The 23,525-nt window shown below is 36.0% G+C and overlaps 1 protein-coding gene across 1 annotated transcript; it reads right to left on the bottom strand.

Annotated features, from left to right (window-relative positions):
* Positions 1 to 806: 806 nt before the first annotated feature.
* MTPAP (mitochondrial poly(A) polymerase) lies at positions 807 to 22,189 on the bottom strand (the record flags this gene model as incomplete). Its single annotated transcript, XM_084254239.1, has 9 exons — positions 807 to 1,172; positions 2,759 to 2,832; positions 2,913 to 3,005; positions 9,937 to 10,163; positions 12,563 to 12,774; positions 15,114 to 15,338; positions 16,717 to 16,950; positions 17,462 to 17,634; positions 22,042 to 22,189. The coding sequence occupies 9 exons, from the start codon at positions 22,187 to 22,189 to the stop codon at positions 807 to 809; spliced, it is 1,752 nt and encodes a 583-aa protein (XP_084110365.1).
* Between the last annotated feature and the right edge of the window lie 1,336 nt (positions 22,190 to 23,525).

Genomic DNA, 23,525 nt, shown 5'->3' with positions numbered 1-23,525 from the left:
GCTGAAACAACCAGGGCCAGAGAGACTGAATGACTTACCATGAAGACAGTCTGGCTTATGTCTGCATTTTCAAGCACTATGCTATTTGCTCCTTAAACTGAAAGTGACTCCACAGGGAACGTAAAGGAAATCATATCTCAATATCTATTTCCTATCAGGAAAAGAGAATTACCAAAAGAGATGAGAGAAGATTGGGAATATTGGATTTTAGTAGAAATAGGGTTTTATTTTTGAAAATAAAAATGTAACTAAATACTTAAAAATACAATGTACTAATATTTTTATATTTCTAGCTTACAAAACCTAGAAGTAGTGACTGAAGTGTCTCAAAACATAAACATTTTTGGAAATCAGGAACAAGCTGTTTTAATTAATATGTGAACGAGTACTTTCTTTGAAGTATATAAAAATACATATTAAAGAACACTACCAAATTTGCAAGTTTTATTGTATTCGTTGCCTGGTTATGTACAGAAATCTTTTAAAATGATTTCCACTCAGGGACTGATGTGTATATCATAATGGTTTGATTCTAAAACTGATTTTTACAGTTCACTCTAGATAGTTTATCTATTTAAAGTATATTCCAATCTTCTTTTACTTGTTTTTTGCAGAGGCCATTTTAATAAGCTACCATTGGTTATAACACTGATGAGACCAAAAATATCCCATAACTCCGAACCAGGTAAAGAGGTCCACTGATAAGATTGTGAAAAGTGAAATCCGATGAAAATTGAGATATATCAAAGTTTCAGAACAGTTCTTCTTAGTAGGATAAAAACAGTTAAAGCAAAGAAGCAGCCTCATTAAGCTTGAGTATTAACTGTTCTTTTCCCATGAGGGTGTGTGGAATTTTCTATACTTTTACTACCTTTTATGGATTCCAACAAGTTTTTAATTCTTTCACTTGCAGGCTTCTTCTTTTTCTTCTTAGCAAAAGACATATTATTTGCTATAGAAGGTAGTAGCAAGGCTGCCAGACCCCAGGGCTGATTGCTTGATGGGGAAGGACGATCTTTATCTTCCTGATGTAAAATCCAGGCACTTTCTCTGGCCAAATCTACAAATTTCTGCAGCTGGCTTTGACTTACATTTTTGCTGATATTAAGAGAAGTTTCAAAAGGATTCTGAATGTGCAGAGGAGAAGATTCAGGCTTGTTTTGTTCCTTTCCCTATAGATTATTACAAGAAAAAAAAAGTAAAAATAGATGAAGGGTTAAGATGTAAGATCACTTTGATTTAATAAAATAGCAAAAACATACCAGCATCAATTTTACAGAGTAAACAATTTCATTCCTAAAAGGGCTGGGTGTATATGCATGTTACGTTTTTGTATGAGCTTCTGATTGACTTTTTTACCACTGCAGTTGTTTGAGTATTCTTCAAAGAAATATCAAATAGGTTTATGAGCTATGGATGATGATTTCACTGCTGAGAGCTATCTCTAAGCATGTCAGTCAATAAAAACACTTTTTAAATAACCTAACTTATCTAATAAGATAGGTCTGGGAAAGAAAAAAATGAAAAAGAAAAATGGAAGAAAATAAGACAAAGATACACTTATTTTTGAGATTTGCTAAAAACATATTACAGTGGAAATAGAAACAAAAAGAATTCTTCAATGAAAAACAGTAATTAATGCTTTCTAAGTATAAAATCAGGAAGGGAAGGAACAAAGGATTATTTATCTCTCACCTTAAAACATTAAAAGTTTCTTACTATATTACTAAAGATCCAACTTAAGGTTCTGCCAGGTAAGACAACATCTCATAGATACAAAAGGTTAATGACTTCATATGAACAGCTGAGATCCATTGGCCTATATAATCATTTCCTCTTTCAAATGCTATCACAAATATTACTTAAATATTTTAAAATCAAAGGTCAGGATTCTCCAATGTGAGCAGCACCCATTTACCCCCCAATTTCTCTCATGCCACGACCCAGCATGGGTCCTGTCTGTCTGTCATCTCTGAGCCCCATGGGTTAAGAGTACAAAGAGGATAAACTTCCCATGTTTGGTGATCTTTTTCTTCTAGATGCATTCCAGAGTTCTATGTCCCTTCCCCCTAAGCCTTTTATTTTTAAAAGAAAAGCTCCATGAATAGGATAAAAGTTAGGAATGAATAAAATAAAGGAGACTTTAAAATACAACAAAAAGAATATCTGTGTGTAGTTTATGAAGCTAATTATATAAGGGTTGAAACTATGCATCCAAATTCTAGAAAGAGTTATTCCAAACGAGAACTATCTCAAGCATCCCACCGCCCTCACCCCGCTTGTAAACAAATTTTGTTTTTGACTTTTTTCTAAGAAAAAAGTGCCTAGCACTCCATCTACTCAGATGAAAAAAATCACTAATTCACCTGCCTATACAAATCCTAAGGGCTCAAATTGAGGGAATTACTAAAATTTATCTTTGGGACTATGTATTCAATTTTCCCCACAGGAACACAAATCCAATTTAAGAAGATCTATATGTAAAATTGTGCCTTTCAGGAAACTTTTCAGATTATAGTCCACATTTTGAAAGATACAGTATTAGATGTTAAAAGAGCTGACTTTTGTTCTTCCATGTACCTAGATGACATCCCTAGTCAAGTTATATAGTTCCATTAGCGATCAATTTCCTTATTACTATCTATTATTGCAGGAGTGAAATGCAATAGCATGTTAGTGGTTTTAAAACTAAACAAATTAAATATTAATACAGTAGAAGACCACATACCTAATAACCAAATACTAAAATACTACTTACCTGTCTAATATTTATGGAATTTTTATTGAAAGCAAAATTTCCAAAATACTCAAAAAATTCTTTTAGTAGTAATTCTGTAAGAAAATAAAACAAGGAAAGTTAAGAATAAAGTCTATTTCTACCCAAAAAGGGAACAATGAAAAAAACCACCTACCTAGTGTTTCTGTGTTTCTGGAAGGTTTAATTCTATTCAAGTCACAAGTAAATGTACAGTTGTGGCCTTCTATTATACATTTATCTTCTGCATCTTAAACATAAATGAAAAATATCTCACATTATATTTCAAACATATTCCCTACTTCAAAAAATCTATAATTAGATAAATCAGTTATTAGATCAATGTGCCCCATTATTAATATTATATATACTTGCAGTTAACAGCATTAAAAACGACGTTAAAAAAAGAATTGATATTGGGGCCCTCCTGGTGGCGCAAGGGGTTAAGACACAACCTATGAAGCTAACCACAGCCATTGCAGCACAGGTTCAATTCCTGCCCAGGAAGCAACCCACATGGCGCAGCAGACCTCTCCTGTCTCATCTGCTGCTCCCCTCAGCAGTGTATTTCAATCATTCTGCCTGTTCTATTCCTCACTCTGTCTCTGGTGAATCCTTTCAACCCCCCCCCCCACATCTCTGGCCTGCAACCCCATTCTTGCATGCATAAATAAATTTTTAAAAATATATAAATAAAAAAATTTTAAAAAGAATTGATATTACATTTACTTTAGCATACCAGAATTGTCTACAACAAATGATTCATAATTTATCTTTTGAAGTACTAAGTTTTTTTAGTTATAAATGAAAATGCAGATAGTTCCCATCTTTCACCAATTCAAATCTTTGTACTACTTCTGATGAATAATATTTGATTTATATCTCCATTTCCATTCCTACCCCCTCCTTTAATGCATTTATTTTCAACAATTCATTCAAAACGCAAAAATGTACGCTCTAAGAGTTTTCAAAAAAACCACAGGTAATTCACTACAACAAATGGACCCATATTCTGTATAAGTATTTTAATAGTATTTCTAGCTTTAGAGTTAATCATTTCCCTAATTATTGACAATGATATACCCACCATGAAATCCCTTGCCTAGTCTACCTTCCACTGTACAACATGCAGGCAAATCACCACTTTTCAAAAATCTAATCAAAGGTCATCTCATCCTGAACGCACTCTTAGCTCAAGTTGGCGGTCCATCAGCACTTATCTGACTGCATTTCGAGCACATGCATGCTATCTACTCCCCAAGTCTGGGACTACAAAAGGCATTGCCCTATTCATTATTATCCGCACCCCTCTCCCCGGGCCCTCTCTGGTGGCCTCTCTGGTGGCCCTGTCTCAGCCCTGTCACTGCTATGGCCTGAGTCTGATCCCCCACTAGGGAGCTAACCCACATACAGTGGTGCAGCAGACCTCTCTTGTCTCACCGGCTGCTTCCCTTAGCAGTGTATTTCAGTAAATTCCATCTGGTCTCCCTGCTCTGCCTCTGGTGAATTCTCTCATCCTCCCGCGCTTCTGACTGTACCCAGTACTTGTATAAATAAATAAATAAATCTTAAAAAAAAAAAAAAAAGCACTAAGCACAAAAGATAACAAAAGCCAAAAAAGAAACCGGAAAGCCTAAGAAAATAAGAGACTTTATGTTCTTTCAGGGAAAAGTACTTTCAGGAAAGTAGTAGAGATTATAATAAAATGCAATGCAACAAAAATTCAAAAGTAATCTAAACATGAAAGTCACCATCAAGCTCAGCTTACAAGTTTAAAATGTCCAGCTGAAATCCACTAACTGAACTATGGACCTAATACTATGCTAGGAATGAAAGATGCAAAGACGAATCAGAGCCTGCCCCAGAAGAGCTCAAGAAAGATCTAACAGCAAAGGAAGATCTAACAAATGAGATGTTCAACTGGGGTGGTTTTCTTTTTTCCCCAGCTTCTTATTAAGAAGTGTTTCCTCCCCGGTGGCGCAGCGGTTGAGCGCTGGGTTGCGAAGCTGCCCTCGGCCTCTGCGGTGCCGGTTCGATCCTCGGCTGCTCCCCGGCCACCAGAGGAGGGTCCCACATGGCGCGCAGACCTCTCCTGCCACCCGCTGCTCCCCTCAGCAGTGTACTTCGGTCCTTCTGCCTGCTCTGCTCCCCGCTCTGGCTCTGGTGAATTCTCTCGCCCTCCCGCGCTTCTGACTGTACCCAGTGCATGTATAAACCAAACAAACAAACAAATAATAAATAAATAAATAAATGAGACATGCCTCTAGAAAATTAAAAAAAAAAAAAAAAAAAGAAGTGTTTCGTGTGAAAAGAGGGAGGAAGAAGGTGGTGGTTTCAGGCAAAGGCACAAGAATGTGAGGACCATCAAGGAGTTAAGAGTGTTAAAGCTCCTCATCTGCATACAGGACAGAATGAAAGTAAGAGAAACAAAAGGAAAATCACAAAGAGCCCCAAGTATAATGCTAAAATGTTCAGAACTAATTCTAGGTTCATAAAATAGTTTACAAACTCCTAGTTGAGCTGGATGGTATTCCAGGAATTCATACTACCTTTAACTAATAAAGAAACAAGCAACAAATGAATAATTTTCTCTGAAAATATATAAATCAATAGCCTTTATATGTATTATCAAATGAGACTAGAAGAAAATGATTGTACAAATGATTGTATAGTAACACTCAAGTCAGTCAGCTGATTAATCAGAATATTCAAAATTATTTTCACTGTTTTTATTTTGAGCCATGTACATTAGTATGGGGCCACAGATTAAACTTAGGAAGTATATGGGTTGTTTCCAGGTTTAACCCAAATGCCTGAAAATAGTTGACTGGATCAAGATGTGGTATATGTGTATATATGTGTGTGTGCCACACACACACACACACACACACACACACACACACACACACACACACACACAGAGGAATATTACTCAGCAATCAAAAAAGATAAACTCATGCCATTCGCAGCAACATGGATGGAGCTAGAAGGAATTATGCTCAGTGAAATAAGTCAGAGGAAAAAGAAAAATATTGGATGGTTTCACTTACAGGAGGAATATAGGGGAACCAAATAAGACATAAGTGTAAAAAAATAATAACAATACAAAACACAACAAAAGAAAAACAGACAATTATAAATCAGAGACAGGGGAGGAGGAGGGAGAGGGATCAGAGGGAGGAGCACAGGGGACTGTGGTGATGGTGCACAGGTGCATTGGTGAAGGAAATTTTATGGGGACTACACTGGAGGTGGGGGGAGCAAATATTGTTTAAAAATGAACAGTGATGTAAAAAATAAATTTAAAAAATTAGGAAGCATAAGTAACAGAGTTTGAAAAATTAAAAAATCCAGAATTGAAGCCCACCAATGAAAAAAAAAAGAAAGTAACAGAATCACTAGGGAAAGCATCCAGAAAGAACAGAGAGAATGGAAAAAGAAACAGAAAAATATAACAACATGTATTATCAATATATGTAAAACAGTATGTATCAATTATCACCCCAAAAATAAATGGACTGAAATGACTAAATTGGGCTCAGACAGCTTAAACAGCTCAATTACAAGTGCTGAAGGAGAGTAATAAGTCTCCCTATAAACAAAAGCCCAGGACCAGATGTTTTCTGCAGTGAATTCTACTAAAACTTCAAAGAGTACCTACTACCTATCCTACTCAAACTCTTCAAGGAAAATTGAAAAAGGAGGAAAACTACCCAATACCATTCTATTCTGTTCTTCTGTGTAATCTGTTTCTTGTCCCACTACCATACTGTTTTGATTATTATTTCCATATTTAATTCCTTCTCCAGGTTTGGGAAGTTCCCCTCTATTATTTATTTAAATGAGTTCTCTGCTCACTTCGCTCTCTCTTCTCCTTCTTTCATTATTTTTATATTGCCCTTCCTTATGGAGTTAGATAATTCTCAAAAGTGTTTCTACATTTTGTTTCTCTTCATATCTTTCTTCTTCTACCTAAATTCATTGTGCATTATCATCCTCAAGGTCACTGATTTGATATCCCATTTGATCTATTTTGCTTCCATAGCTTTCTCCAGAATTTATTTCCACTATTAATCTTTTAATATCCTTCAATCATTATTTCTTTTTTAAGGATTCTCTTTCAACCTTTTTTTCTTTTTAAAGATTTATTTATTTATTTATACAAGCACTGGATACAGTCAGAAGCGCCGGAGGATGAGAGAATCCACCAGAGACAGAGCAAGGAGCAGAACAGGCAGATGAAATACACTGCTGAGGGGAGCAGCGGGCACAGCAGGAGAGGTCTGCATGTCATGTGGGACCCTCGCCATCAGCCTGGGATCAAACTGGTGCTGCAGAGGCTGCGGGCAGCTTTGCAGCCCAGCACTCAACCACTGCGCCACCAGGGGAGGCCCTCTTTCAATCGTTTGACTGTTAATTTTATTTCTGATAATTTTTCATCACGGAAAGCTTGAATTCTATATCTAAAAGGAAGAAAAGATTGCTGTGCCCTAGTGGTGGTTGGCGTCTGGCGATCCGTTCACTCTGTGGTACAGAAAATATTTGCACATCACACATCTGACAAGGGGTAATCTCCAAAATGTACAAGTTCTCATATACCCCAAGAACAACAACAAAAAAAATCAATCATAAAATGGGCAAAGGACCTAAATATTTTTCTAAAGAAGACAGTCAGATGAAAAATGGTTCATTACTTATTATATGGGAAATGCAAATCAAACCACAATGAGCTCACAATGATTCTCATCCCTGTGAGAATAAAAAATAATGGAATCAACAAGTGTTAGTGGGGATGTGGTGAAAAAGAAACTCTCATTGACTGCAAGAGGCAATGCAAGTTAGTGCAGCCTCTTTGAAAAATATGATTTCTTTAAAAAATAAAAAAGGAAATTCCTTATGATCCAGCAATACCTCTATTAGGTACTTATCTAAAAACAAGAAACCTTTAATATGAAAAGACTTAACGAGGGGGCCGCCCAGGTGGCATAGGGGTTAAGACTCAGCACTACCATGGCAATGGCCTGAGTTCAATCCCTGGCCAAGGAGCTAACCCACATGGTGCAGCAGACTGCTCCTATTTCACATGCTGCTCCCCTTAGCAGTGTATTTCTGTAGATCTGCCTGTTCTGTTCCCCACACTGTCTCTGGTGAATCCTCTCACCCCCTCCCTCACCTCCCACACTTCTGGCCTGTACCCCAGTTCTTCTATCCATAAATAATAAATAAATCTTTAAAAATTTAGCTATAATAAATAAATCTTTAAAAAATATTTATCTATTAATATGCAGACAGCAGCACTGTCCATAATTATCAAGTCATAGAACTAACCTAAATGCCCTTCAATAAGTGAACATAAAAAGAAATTATAGAATATATACCCAATGGAACATTATAAAACTATGTAAAAAAGATTAAGTATTGGCTTTGCAACAAAATGGATCAACTTTGCAGTGATTATGTTAAATAAAACAAGTCAGAAAATGAAAAATAGGTATTAGATGATTTCACTCACCAGTAGACGTATAAAATAACCAAAAACATATACAGGCAAAATATAGCAGGAATAAATCTTGGACTAAGTCAAAGAAGTTAATGATTACCTGAGGGAACAGGATGAGGGAGGCAGGGGGATATTGGCATGGGTGTTTTGGTGGAGGGTAACTGGAATGTGTGTACATATGGAGAACAAAATTATAACCGCAAAATTAAAATAAAAATTATAAAAAAATTACCATGGATGGTACTTATTACATATTCTTTATTTTAGACATAATCCACATTCCTAATGGGAAAGTAGAACAGCTATTTCACCAGACTTAATTTTTTGTCTCATAAATGGGAACAAATATCCATTTAATTTTAAAAAAGGGCAGAAATTGTAAAAATAGTAGGAAGCTAATGAAGGATGAATTCAAAAGACATGAATTTTGGAAAATCCCTATGTTAGTTAAAATGGGTTAGGGGGAAGCAAGTGGAGGCAAGGAGAGTAGGCCAGGAACACCAAGGATCTGACTTTGGCATGAGTGGCATCACTGTTAGATGAGAACTTAATTTGAACAATTCAAATGTTAGGGGTACTCAAGCCTCTACAATAAGTTTGCCTCAGTTCTTCCTCCTTTTTATAGCTTTATTCTTTCTTAGCTTCTAAACTCCAAACCGTCCATGATTTTTCTCTCAAAAAGCTTACCAGGGGAGGATTTTTTTAACAGGAAGGAAGAGATGACTTCTAATTTAGATAATAAAAGAAGTTGGCATACAAGATAGAGCTTACAGAAGAGAAGGCACACTCCAGGCAGAAAAAAGTGTAAACAAAGAAACTAAGATGAAAAGTTATGAGAACAATCATAGTATTGGCTGAAATTTGGGAAGACAAGAGGATGACTACTGGGAGAAGGTGCTAGAAAACTAAGTATGACTAAATAAAGGTCTTAAACAGCAAGCAAAAATAAACAGCTTGAAATTTTATTATTGGAAATTAAATCTTTCAGTGTTTTTTAAACAGGAAAAATTTGAGGATATGCCTTTAAAAGAATTATCTGGCAGTATTATATAGAAGACTGAAAAGATAAAAGAATATTACATATACATTTTGACATACCCTTTAATTATCTTCCATTTAGAAATTATAACTATAACACTGTAGTATCTTGAGTAGTCTATCAAAATTTCAATATAATTAAATTGCAGGCTAATTTGAAAACAATTCTAAGATCACTTATAACTTTTAACTGAAAAACACATCTAGGTTATTTAAACTTCATGAAACGATTTTTACCATCTCTAATACAAATCTGGAAATAGAATGAGAACTGAAAAACCATATCTGAAGTTGTGAGTCAATCAAAAATTATAACTGGAATTTTGAAAAAGATCATCTTAGGTTTGGTTAACTAGGGGAGAGATTTCAGTTTGTCTGACAGTTGCTAACAAGCTTGCAAACTGACACAAACATGACAGGACTGAAGGAATTCTAAAGACCTCAGCTTCTCAAATCTGCTGTCATGACCCCTGGTGGGCATTTAAAAATTAGAAGCACTTAAATTTTAGATTCACAGGGCTTTAAAAATACAGAAGACAAATGATGAATATTACACAAACACACATGATTTTGACAACACATAGTAATTATGTTGATTCAAAACATAAGGAAGAGAAAATAGAGAGGTTGCTTCTATTCTTACCTGCTAGGGTTTTTAGGTAGTCTAGTGTTGGAAGAATAGGGGGTGATCTCCTCTGGAGAAAAAAAATGACCATCATTGTAAGGGAGAAATTTGTAATCCAAGCTCCAGGAATACTGCTTGTTAAGGAATGTGCTCGAGCCCAGCATCGAATACTGAACACCAAGGCTCTCACTCGTGAGTCCAGGGCACCGTATATATATAGGAGTTCCGAACTTTTCAAGGCAATCCTTCAAAAAAGAAAAAAAAGTTTTCAAACCTCTGAATTATGATCCAGGAGTAGAATAAAGCACATATCTGGAAACATATCTAAATATCTTAATAGATCTGAACATATTCAGAAAACCAATACTACTTATTTATAATATAAAATGTAATGTGAATGCTTAACTATTAAATACTTCCATTACCATCCTTTAAAAATGTTAACAATGATGTTTTAAAAGGTTATGAATCAAAACTTATACAAAATCACTAAAAAAAAAGGTTCTCTAACATCAATAAAAATATAGATGCATTTATAAAAAGGAGGCTTTATATCAGAATTTCTAACCTTGGCTTTCTAGTCCTGATGGAGAAGTTAATTAGCCTAAGAATAGAGGAAAACATTTCATTTTATCAAGACAGTATAAACTGTCTTAAAATTCAGTCAAAATTACTTAAGCCTAATAGTTATAAAAACCAAAATCCATGAAGAGCAAGCACCTATTAAGAAATCAAACTTTATGGGCCTCCCTGGTGGCGCAGCGGTTGAGCGCTGGGTTGCAAAGCTGCCAGCGGCCTCCGCAGCTCCGGTTCGATCCCCGGCTGCTCCCCGGCCACCGGAGGAGGGTCCCACATGGCGCGCAGACCTCTCCTGCCGCCCGCTGCTCCCCTCAGCAGTGTACTTCGGTCCTTCTGCCTGCTCTGCTCCCTGCTCTGGCTCGGTGAATTCTCTCACCCTCCCACTCTTCTGACTGTACCCAGTGCTTGTATGTATACATAAATAAAAAATAAATCTTAAAAAAAAAAAAAGTTTATTAAAAAAAAAAAAAAAAAAAAGAAATCAAACTTTAGAGTTTATTTTTAATATATTTTCTAGTCATAATGGTGTAATGCAAAGAATTAGTAATCCAAAAAAATTTTAAATTAAATTCCTATTGATCAAAAGTTTTGTAATTTCTAAAAGAACCAATAGAGGGCACAAAGTCATCTAACAGTATCATCTTCAAATGTCTATATAGTCCCACCATGGCATTCACTTCTTGAATTTAAAAAGAATACAAGAAATGATAAATTAGAAACACATGGTACCCAAATTGTGTAAGGCAGCTGATATACAGAAACACTACAAGAGTTTAAAAATATAAAGCGAGTTAAAACACATTTTTTAAAAATCTGTCCCAACAAAACTGGCAAGCTGACTTAGATCTGAGGCATACAGCAAGGGAGGGCAAGAGAAGGGGGTCAGACATGGGGGAAAGAGCACAAGGGACTATGATGATGGATCATGGGTGCTGTGGTGTTGGGAGAATTACGGGGACTAAAGCTGAGGAGAGAAATCAAATACGGTCCAAAATTAACAATGATATAAGATGTAAAAAATTAACAATGTACAGCAATATAAGAAAATGAATTTTAGAAGCAAAAACCTGCCCCAAAGCCAAATTGAAATATTGAGAAAAAGTTACTGTGTCCTATTTTGCATACTAAATAGAAAATATATTTAACGATAAAGCATTTACATGTTTTCATTTATTTTAATACAACGAAAGAAATTCAGCAATACTTAGAACTGACTTGTTAATGAACACATGAATTTAATCAAAACTGCTCTAAACTGGATTTCTGGATCAATCTATTTTTACTTAATAGTTATCTAACAGATAATAAGGTGAAATCAAATGCACACAAGATTACTAGTTAAGAAATAAACTCAACTGGAAAACATTTCCTCTTGAGAATTTTCTTGCGAACCAAAGAAAAGTACCAGAGTTATGAAAGAACTTGTTATTTTTACCCTTTTTTAAAAAGATTTATTTGTTTGTTTGTTTGTTTGTTTATTTGTTTATACAAGCACTGGGTACAGTCAGAGGCGCGGGAGGGTGAGAGAATTCACCAGAGCCAGAGCGGGAAGCAGAGCAATCAGAAGGACCGAAGTACACTGCTGAGGGGAGCAGCGGGCGGCAGGAGAGGTCTGCGTGCCATGTGGGACCCTCCTCCGGTGGCCGGGGAGCAGCCGGGGATCGAAACAGCGCTGCAGCTTCACAACCCAGCGCTTAACCGCTGCGCCACTGGGGAGGCCCTTACCCTTTATACTCATAAGACTTATACCATAAATAGGTATTTTCATTGTTATCAGGCTATATAAGGAAGAACAAAAAAAATACAGTTCTTCTTAGAAGATGATATTAGTTAGGAAGATTAACATTTCAACATAAAATCCTATCATTTTATTTAGGAAGATCAAAAACCCAACAGGCATAATAAAACAAAAGATAGTTCCTATTTTTTAATCCAAGTGTTCAAATTGTTAAAAAGGTATTTTTAAGCATGTCTTAAAAGCCAAAGCCATTGTATATGTACAAGACAAACTATGTCAATATCCTATAATATTCACATTTAACATGATAAATTTAAGAGACCATACCTATTATTAGTCGTCAAATCACACTGAAATCCAGAGGCTTGGTGTGAGAACCTCACAAGTGGACACCGAGCATTTAATATTTTTTGTACACCCACGCAACCAGGGCCAAAGTGGTCAAGGCATTCTCCTATCACAGACAAGATCTTCTGGGTTGCAATTCTGTCCGAAGGAACATTTTTCACTTGAAATTCCATCAGAAAATTTCCTGAGGTCTGAATAATAAAAACGTAAGTTTTACAAGTAAATAGAAGTTTTACATAGCAAAGAATTTCTTAAACATTTCTAAAAGAATGCTCTAAATAATTTCTGGCAAAAACAAAACACCAGAAAATAAAAATTCTTTTTTCAATCACAGGTAAAAACAGACTGAAAAGTCCTTGTCTTTTTTTCCTCCAGAATATAAAATGCTAACTTATAAAAATCTTTGACTTTTTATAATTAAAGCATATGCCACAATATGTATCATAAATTAGCAGTATATGTAAAACCACTGCATCTATAAATTTATGGAACACACATCTGCTCTTCCCTAATATACTGTAATAAACGCTATAAACCCACAGTAGTCGTAATACGGAGTACAGAAACAAAAATAGTACACATCAATAGAAGATTGACTGTATAAGCAGATTTATAATCAGGATAAATAAAAATATACAAATATGACATGCATACAAACAATGCCCCAAATAAATAAACATGTTTTTGCCTACTGATTTCTGTCATCTAGACAGAATATTTTACATTAAAAGGAATAAAAATGGATAATTTTATTTTAAAGGGAATAATAACGGATTTCCTTAAAAACACTAAAATTTCCAAATCTGGCTTAGCATCTTTGTTACAATACCTTTATAACTTTTGGTTTCCTAGTCCCTCTATTTTAAAATACAAACACATACACATTTACATAAGTTTTTAAAATACAAACACATACACATTTACATGTCACTTGCTCTGACCAGTGAAATGTGAGCAAAGGCTTTAGGAGTCATTCCTAGGCAGAAGGCTAAGGAACTGGCATTCAATTCTTCACTCTGTCTTTCCAGTGCCTCCGTGATAGCAGAAGCACAAGTGGAAATGAAGCCTTGGTTAGCCTGGGTGTTTGAAAGATATAGTATCTACAGTGTCTCTGCTGACCACCCTGAACATACGGCTTCGGCAAGAGATAAACTATGTTAAGCCATTGAAATCTGGGACTTATTTATTATCAAAGCATCATCTAGCACAATCTGGCTGACATACAGTGCAGGAACCACATGAGATAATTAGATAAACACATTCTATACAGAAATAAGACCCTGTAATTATGGAAGCAGCAGATGATGAAAAACACTATCTATGATGAGCAAAAGTAAGACTCTCAAAATTTACTTCTCTTTATCAAATAAGTAACAATTCTTCGTAGATAGCCAAATCGACATTTATTAGTGTTGCTATTCCTATTGCACTAGTTTCAGGTAAATTTTTTAAAATATTATTGCATATTCTTCCTAATTATTCTAGTGTTAAGCCAGTAGCAAACAGAGACAACACAGAAGGTAAGAACCTTGCCCTCTAATAAAGATAAAATAGAAATCAACCGATAATTTAGATAACTGAAAATAGGACTTATGAGTCAGTCACCAAGTTTTACTACTGTTACCTAAATCCTCTACAGTAAAGAACTCTATTAGAAAAAAAAAAACTAAATGAAAGACCAAAGGCAGATCTTAGCTTAGGATTTTGTGTTAAAATGATATTTGCAGTAAATCAGGAGATATATTTCATATAGAAGTATCTTTCAGACATTAAAAATATCACGAAAATTCATTGCTTTAGTTAGTAAATAACTTAGGAAGTCATCTGGTACGCAGGATATTCTATGTGGTATTACAGAACACATCAGAGATGACCACATTTTTCTCAACTGCCCTCAACTCACACTGCTGAACAAGCACACAGAGAATTTGTAAATCAAGGCGGAGTATTAAGAGAGACCAACAAAGTGCCAAGAAGTAAAAGGAAGGATTAAATACAGCAAGTGGTCATCTTTTAGAAAACATTAAGGAAAAGCATTTACAGATGAAGAACATAATTTAATGACAAATGAAAAGCCCAAATGAGAGTTAACAAGTATTTATCTATATACCTATGTATAGCAAACACAACCTTTAAATACTAAAACAAAAATCAGAAGAATTTCAAGAAGAAATCAGCAAAATCATTTAGATTTTTAAATATTTCAGTAACTAGAACATGCCGATTAAAAAATTAGTTAAGATAAATAATTTGAATAAAACAATTGAATAACCCTGACCTAACCAAAAATCTTCTGAAATCTTGAAAAGATCAACCATTTTACTTTGTACATAAAGAATATTCACAAATCAAAAAATGATCATTTGATAGGCCAACACAAAGAAAGACTTCACAATTCTAAATAACCAATCTCAAATAGACTTTTCACAATGTTTGCCAAATTTAGGAATCGACAACTATCATTTTCTTAAGACCAAAGATGTCCTTTACTTTTCTGGTAACTTTAGTGATATAAAGAAATATAATTTACCTTGGGAGTATTTAATTTTCCAGGTTCTTCTAGATCCAAAAACATATCCAAATCACATCCTAATTTCCCAAAACTATTCACTGAAGAGCCAAAGGGTTTGATTGCACAGTCTGGAAAATACGCAGCTGCTAAATCTTCAATAAGAGAACAGGTGAGGTATCGAAGCCTGGTGTTCTCCTCTGTTAGCTGGAATTCCTTCAAAAGAGTGCTCAGCTGATCATCTATCTAGCTGACCAAAACAAAAATCACAAAATACAGGAAATGTACAGGTCATATAACATAATTATCTTACTTCTAGAGATATGATGGCTTTGGCAACCTCCGTCAAAAGATTTATTTTTTCCCCTTCAGTCTTAGAAGTATATTTTTTTTTAATGCCCTTTAAAAAACACTGGGGAATGGGCCTCCCCGGAGGCACAGCGGTTGAGCGCTGGGTTGCGAAGCTGCCCGCAGCCTCTGCAGCGCCGGTTCAATCCCCGGCTGCTCCCCGGCCACCGGAGGAGGGTCCCACATGGCGCACAGACCTCTCCCGCCACCCGCTGCTCCCCTCAGCAGTGTGCTTCGGTCCCTCTGCCTGCTCTGCTCCCCGCTCTGGCTCTGGTGAATTCTCTCACCCTCCCGCGCTTCTGACTGTACCCAGTGCTTGTATAAATAAATAAATAAATCTAAAAAAAGAAAAAAAAATTATAAAAAAAAAAGACACGGAGGAATGATGATACTAGCAAAATAGAGTTGACTAGAACTGAAATGATTAGTTTTCTTAAGCAATGATTTCAAAGCATTGTTTTAGGGAATGAAAATAGTAAAATACTATAGAAGAGATGGTGAAAAACAAGCACAAAGCTAGGCATTTCAAACTAAGTTGAGAGGAGGGTAGAACCAGTATTAAAGGCAAAAAACAGCAGAAAAAAGCAATGTTTCAAGTACTGAAGACCAAAGTTCCCTCAGTTCCTTAGAATAACAATCCTATATATTCACTACAAGACTGGTATTTAAATGATCACATTTTGAAACTGTGTACTGGAGTATTTAAAATAAAAATCCTACCCTCAAATGATTTAAAAACAATACTCCTTATTGGTAAACAATATTGATAATAATTGAACCATTCAACTCAAGAAAAAATTTTAAGATATGTAACATTAGAAGCAAAGTTTAAACAATTACAAAAATCAAACCAAAAAAATAGCATTGTGATAAATAAAACCTTGAACTAATTCTTTGAAAGGACCACCAAATTAGTTAAAAATCTTTGACAAATCTGAGTAAGAAAAATTAAAACAAATATAAACAATATTGAGCAGAGGCAAATTTTAAAACAAGATTATTTTAAAATTTACAGAATGCCATGATCAATTGCATGTCATTCTGTTGACAACAGAAAGAAAACCTGAATAGTCCAAAGCCAACCCCCTCTCAAAGCAGAAGATATAATTACCTCTGAGGTGTACAAATGGGGTATGGGGGCAAGTAATTAGGGTAGGATTACTTTCATTTTCACCCAACATATTCAGTGGTTTGAGGTTTTCATAATATATAGAATAATGTCATATATACATACACACATTTTTGAAAGATGAGAAAAGTATACCTATAAACTTACACTTTCTGCACAACAAAGTAATTCAAAAAGCTTCTTGCTTGAAGGAGGAGACTGATTACTGCATTGTATACTTGACTGTTCATCAGTCTGGTGTGGTGAATTCTTCAACTTTAAATTGAAGAAACGTGATCTGAATGGAATTGTGGCCTCTGTGCCCATGCTTGGAGTACGAGCTACATTCTGCAGTGAAGCTACACTTTCCTTTTGACAAAATTCTACAACAGCATAAAGACCCTATGCCAAAAACATAAGAAAAAGAACATATTTCAAAGTGCCATACTTATCATAGTATTTTAGTACCTATTTCAAAGCAATTATCATTATCAATTTTTAAATTTACAAATGATGTGCTTTAACATAAATTGGTTTTAATTATTAAAAGCAGATTAAAATGTTAAATACTATAATGTGATATCAGTCAAGAAAAGCTCCAAAGAATCCCAAAAAAAGAAAATTAAAGGCAAAACAAAGATTCCCTCTCATTGGCCTTTCTCTTTAAGATAACCGAACTATTTGCAGTATTCAAATAATGGAATCATTCAATTATAAATTGCTTCTAATTCTGTAATACTCCTGTAAGGATTTTTATTCTCATATTAAAAAAAAAAAAACTTTGTTAAAGAAATGACAAGAAAAATGTAGGCTATCAAGAGAGAATCTAACCAAAAGCAACAGAGGAAAAAATAACTCATGGGACCTCTATTCTTCAAAAGTGTGAAATTAGATTGCTTTTTCAAATACTTACAAAACTTTCATAGAAGAAATGATTATTAACAGTTCCATGTTGGGATAAATATTTGAGGAACTTCTTTTCACTGATTTTATTTGGGCAATGAATTAAAACAGTCCTCTGTGCTTGTTCTTGTCTTTGTTTTTGAACCTCAGAGAATCTCCTTGAGGGGGTCCTGTCTTCAGAGCCTATGAATGAGACAAAAATATTTTCAACACCCACACACACAAAATGTAAACCCTATTTTGGTAAGGTATGTAAAGATTTTATAGCTGATGAAAATCAACTTCAGCTTAATTCCGCCTTTTCTTCTCTTCCTTATTAAAGATGAAGCTATACAATTCTCAATTTTCATTTTAACATTCTCCTGCGACTATCATAAAAATTTCTCCACGTCTGTCTGATTTAAAACATTCACTGAACAGTCCTGAAAAGAGTGCAACAATATTTGAAAAGCAAAACCAGGAAAGTAAATCACTTATTTTATACACATACACAAAATATGTGTAAATTGTAACACTCCAAAGTCCAAAAGAAATTATTACATTCCTGAATGTAATGAGGTGAATTTACAAGTTTAATGTACTAATGTAAGCTATGGTTTCCTTTTGTCAAGGGTCATAATCTGGCTCAAACAACTAAGAATGAACTACCAATTATCGTGTGTTCTGTGTCACAGGGAAATCAAAGAATTTAAAACCTAGTTGTTGCTCATAAAGAGCTCACGATAATTTTACTAAAGAAATAGAAGGTATTTTTCCTGCATTTAAAAACTATTTCACGGTCGTAGTTTTACAATCACAAGAAATTACGACAAGGACTGTGATAGTCAAAAATGAAATATTAATAATCCACTGGCCACAAAAAAAAAAAAATCAACAAGTGAAATAAGTATAGTGTAAAAAAAGGATTCAAGTTCAAAGCCAAACACTGAATTTAGCAACCTTTTTTTTCCCTCCAACATATTTAAGTTCTAGCTGAGTGGCTTAAAGTGCTTCCTCTAGAAGTCTGGGATGGTAGATCCTAGAAATTATAAACCACCATGTCTGATAACAAAACCTCAACAAATTTCAAAGAGATTAAATTCTTTTTTTTTTTTTCCAAAAAGTTATAAAATTGATGGATAAAGAAAACACAGCAGGGGCCTCCCTGGTGGCACAGGCGGTTGAGTGCTGCACTGAAGCTGTCTGCAGCCTCTGCAGTGCGGGTTCGATCCCAGCGCCAGCGAGAATCCCACATGGCGCAGCAGACCTCTCCTGTCTTGCCTGCTGCTCCCCTCAGCAGTGTATTTTGTCAGTCTGCCTGTTCTTTTCCCTGCTCTGTCTCTGGTGAATTCTCTCACCCTCCTAAGCATCTGGCCTGTACCCTGGTTCTTGTATAAATAAATAAATCTTTAAAAAAAAAGAAAAGAAAAAGAAAACACAGCAAGCACACTGTACTTTAGTTTTTGCAAACTTCAAGACATTCTAATGAATAGGACAGAGAAATGTGGGTTAATTACACTAATCACTATTCATTTACATCAACAAGTCAAATGGCATACAAGAGAACACTTGGCTCTGACCTATTCCACATATTCAACAACTGATGAAACACTGAGTATCTTTCCTACTTGATATTAAAAACACATCTCTTAACCACCTATCTTCATCTCCATTCCAGATACCAATTTTTCAACCTCAATCTCTTACTTCAGGCCTGTATCACAATGGTCTGATTCCTAAATAGTTCTCATTCACTCTAGTGTCACCCTCCTCAAGTCACTCTCCACATTGGTAACAAAGTGATCTTTATAAAATATTTCTAATTTAATATTTCTATTAAGGACTTAATGGCTTCCCTGCCTGAAACCTTTAGTAGCATCCTTACTACTTCAAAATCAAGTCTAAACTACACAGCATGAATATGGTTATTGGCACCTTGTCCCATCTTCTTCAATGTCAACTTTTACAATTTCCTCCTTCCTCACGGTTCACTTATGATTCTCTGTACACACAATACTATCACATAAACTAGGCACTTTCAATGTTTTCATTTTTCTGTCTGACAGAACACCATTCATCCTTTCAATTTTGCTCAGGTCTGTGGAGACTTCTGACTCTTCACAGAAGAATTTCTTCCACATTTGTTATTACTTCAATAAATATGAAAGAATGTAACTCATGGTATGCATACACTAATATAAAAATTAAGACTAAATGCTATCCTACATTTAGAATTTAGATAAAGTAGGGATTTACAGCCTGGGAAAACACTAATATAACTCAGTCTTCAAAAACAATAGAGAATCTTCCATTGTGCAACACTTTACAGTTTTCCAAGTACCTTCACAAATATACTCTCTTCTGAATCACACAATAACCTTTTGAGATAGGGCCGGTATCATTACTGATTGAACAAAAAAAAAAAAATTGCACTAAGTCAGACATCTAGTAATAAGCTGGGTAGCCAAATGTAAACCTTAAGTGTTGTTTGTCTGCCTGACATCTGTTCCCCCTTGTTCTGGAACCAACACACACTTGGTAAAGAAATCACTCAAAGTGGTTGTTCTGGGGCTGTCAACACAGGTACTTATCCAAGGCACCATACTTAAGCTCCATTAAATAGAAAGGGATATCAGACAATTTTGGATAACTTCTCTTTCATGTGATCAAGCAAAAGATATTTATTAGAGTTTTTCAAACCTGGGTAAAAGATTTTATTCTTCCCTCTAGAGAAGACTACAAGCATGTGAACAAAAAGATGATGGTAGTTATGTTGCCCCATATCAACATCCCTATCCAGAAGAATCTGAGATAATGAGCCACCAAATAAAAGCTGAAGAAAATATCTTCCAATGAGCACATCCATCTACTTGACTCTCAAGCAGCTCTATCTCCTTCTGAAGTTTGTTTATATGGGTGGGTATACCTTCCATATGAGTTAGTTTCTATCACCTGTATCTAGAAGCACCCAGAATAAACACTACATATTGTTAAGTCAGAGCTCTTTCCATTACTCACATGAAAGCTATGTCAAAAGACCAATATAAAAAAAAAATAGTACATTTTTGCTCATTATAAACATTTTCCAACCATTAGAGTAAGGCCAAAAATGGAATAGGCTGATTTATGAAAAAGTCTATTTCTAGAAAATGTTACAAGGTATGTTTTGGCAATGAGTTCTCATACTAAGGAAAAACATGGATATTTCCCCAGTTCCTTTCAACTATAAAAGTATATGCTTTTAAGAGCACACAGGTATACTTACCTTCTCTCTTTAAAAATAGAAAAGAAATTCAAGCAAGGATTTTGTTGCTTGTTATGCCACACAGTAGTTTCTGACTATTTAGTCAGTAATCTTACCCTAATGATAACAAATGAAACATTTCCTAAGACACAAACAGTAGTAAATGAATTGTATAACCTTGGAATCAAAAGGTTTTATTCTGATCTTTGCTATTGAATAGCTAGGGAAATTTGAACTAATCACTTTGATTAGCCTGTTTCTATAAAAGGAAGTTAAAATAATTCCTTTCTTAATTGTTTTAGCGTTTTAGTCTTCAAAGAGCATATGAAAATACTGTCAAAATTACTCAAATTGTCAGGGTTATTTGAGATTTTTTTTTTTAAACAGAGGCAACTTATACTACAACAATCCAAACAGTATTTGAAGAAATGTCATATTTAGTGACATTTCTCACTCCCTATTAATATGTGTATGATATCAAAAATGAAAACTTAGGCAGTGTGATGAGGAAAGCACTTTTATCATTTATTTCAGGGGGAAATATTTTACTTGTTTAGCCTCCTTTAGAACTATTTCCAGAAATACTTTCATCTCTTAACACTAACAGCAAGAAAGGGTAAAAATCAACACATTTTGTTTAACAAACTTGCCTGGGGGTCAACATTAGCTGTTCCGTCACCACGCACAAGTTTAGTTCTTTGAATCTCTTTCTACATCAGCAAAATGGACATAACGATACACTTCTGGCTGGACTGTTTTCAAAAACTGTAAATAACATACACACTAGGAAGCTTTTAGGTTACAAGAAAGGTTCGATAACGGATTTCTCAATACACAAAGCATATAAACTCAGAAAGGGTGTGAGACAAGAGCCTGTAGCAATTGATGCATATCTGTTACCAGGTTGGTTTTGCTAGAAAAGGCAAAAAGAATAAAGCAGACGGCCGTAAATTTCACAGGCACAGCACCCTGCTTGGGAGGCGGGAATCCTGGTTACTCATCAAGGCTTCACTCCATCAGGCCTCCTCCATCGACAACTTGTACACATCAAAATCAAATACTTATATAAACGCTGAACTAATGTGTACCACTACAACTTCATGATTGGGCACCTCAACAGCGCCCCAAAGAAACGCCAGACACACCCCACACCCCAAGCCACCACCACCACCAGCACTTAGCAACAGCGGCGCCCCTGGATGCCCTAGTGAGAGCAAAGGAGGACGGCACACAGCCTCACCCTATTGCAAAGGTTGCAGGGCCGTATCCACAGGCCACTCCTTGGCCCGCGATCCCAGTCTCTTTCCCCTTCCCTCGCCCGCGGTGGACTGAGGCTACCGAGCAAACCGAGGGCACGGCGCCATCACCTGTCTCCACGATCCCCTGCTCTTCTCTACTGACGTCTGCGGCCGCAGTTCCCGGGGAGCAAAGAAACCTGTGACTAGGCCGCTGGACGTGGCCTAGCTGAGGACACAGGGGCAGGCGGGTCAACAGCCCCATGCCGCGAGCCGCCATGATCAATTGTAAAGGCCGAAAGGAAAGGGCACCTGGCTTCCGCGCCTGCGTGCTGAGGAAAAGGATGGGAGCCCTAGAGGGTCAAACTTAAATGCGTTCGTTTTTGAAAGTAGAAATGGAATGGAGATTGGAATGGACAAGCGTGAGCTTTCAGAAACGTTCCCCGCCCGCCATTCTCCCACAGCCTTTTAAAAGAAGATCATAGAGGGCCTCCCTGGTGGCTCAACGGGTTAAGGCGCAATCTATGAAGCTCGCCGCAGCCACTGCAGCATGAGTTCGATACCCAGCCAGGGAGATACCCACATGGCGCAGCAGACCTCTCCTGACTTGCCCGCTGCTCCCCTCAGCAGTGTATTTCAGACAATCTGCCTGTTCTGCTCCATACTCTGTGTCTGGTGAATCCTCTCACTCCCCAACTCTGGTCTACATCCCAGTTCTTGTGTGCATAAATAAATAAATCTTTAAAAAAAAAAAAAAAAACTGGATATTAAGGAGCCTCCCTGGTGGTGCAGGGGTTAAAGTCTCAGGGCCACCACCACAAAGGCCTGAGTTTAATCCCAGACAGGGAGCTGACCTACCTGGCACAGCAGACATCTCCTGTCTCCCCACTGCTCCCCTCAGCAGTGTATTTCAATCAGTCTGCCTGTTCTGTTCCCTGCTCTGTCACTGGTGAATCTTCTCACCCACCCACAACTCTGGCCTGTACCCCGGTTCTTGTATGTATAAATAAATAAATCTATAAATAAATAAAAGAAGATCATAGAATAGATCTTTAGATCATGGAATAGATCATCGAATGTGCAACAACCAAAGCTTTCAAGTAGTTATAATGATCATCAGAGAGCAAGGTCATGAGAAAGACAACCGACTGGGAATCTACACTTAATGGGAACATTTTCTCTTTACCACAAACTGTTCTTAATGCTTTGAGTTGATTTTTAATTCTTGCAAAGGAACTGTTATTATCACCATTTTTTAAAAAATGGAAAGATTAAGTCCTGGAGAAGCTATTTAATGTTCCTAAAGTTACACAGCCAATCAGGGGCAGAGATGGTATACAGCTTATTTTTTTCTTGAAATAGCTTCATTGAGATTTAATTCATATGGCATACAAGTCACCCCTTTAAGCTGATCCACTGATCCACATTAGTCTGTGGTTTTCAGTGTATGCACAATCATCACAATCGTTTTTAGGACTTTTTCATTATTTCCAAAAGAAAACTTATGTCCATCAACTATCAGTCCTCCCATTACATTACTCTCCACAGCCGTAAACAACCACTTAGCTCCTTTCAGTCTTGATGGAATTGCCTATTCTGGACAGTTATATAAATAG

Source organism: Talpa europaea (assembly GCF_964194135.1).
Source record: "Talpa europaea genome assembly, chromosome: 14".
NCBI lineage: Eukaryota > Metazoa > Chordata > Mammalia > Eulipotyphla > Talpidae > Talpa > Talpa europaea.
Note: the sequence above shows the minus strand (reverse complement) of the source record. Positions and strands in the feature narration are given on the sequence as shown.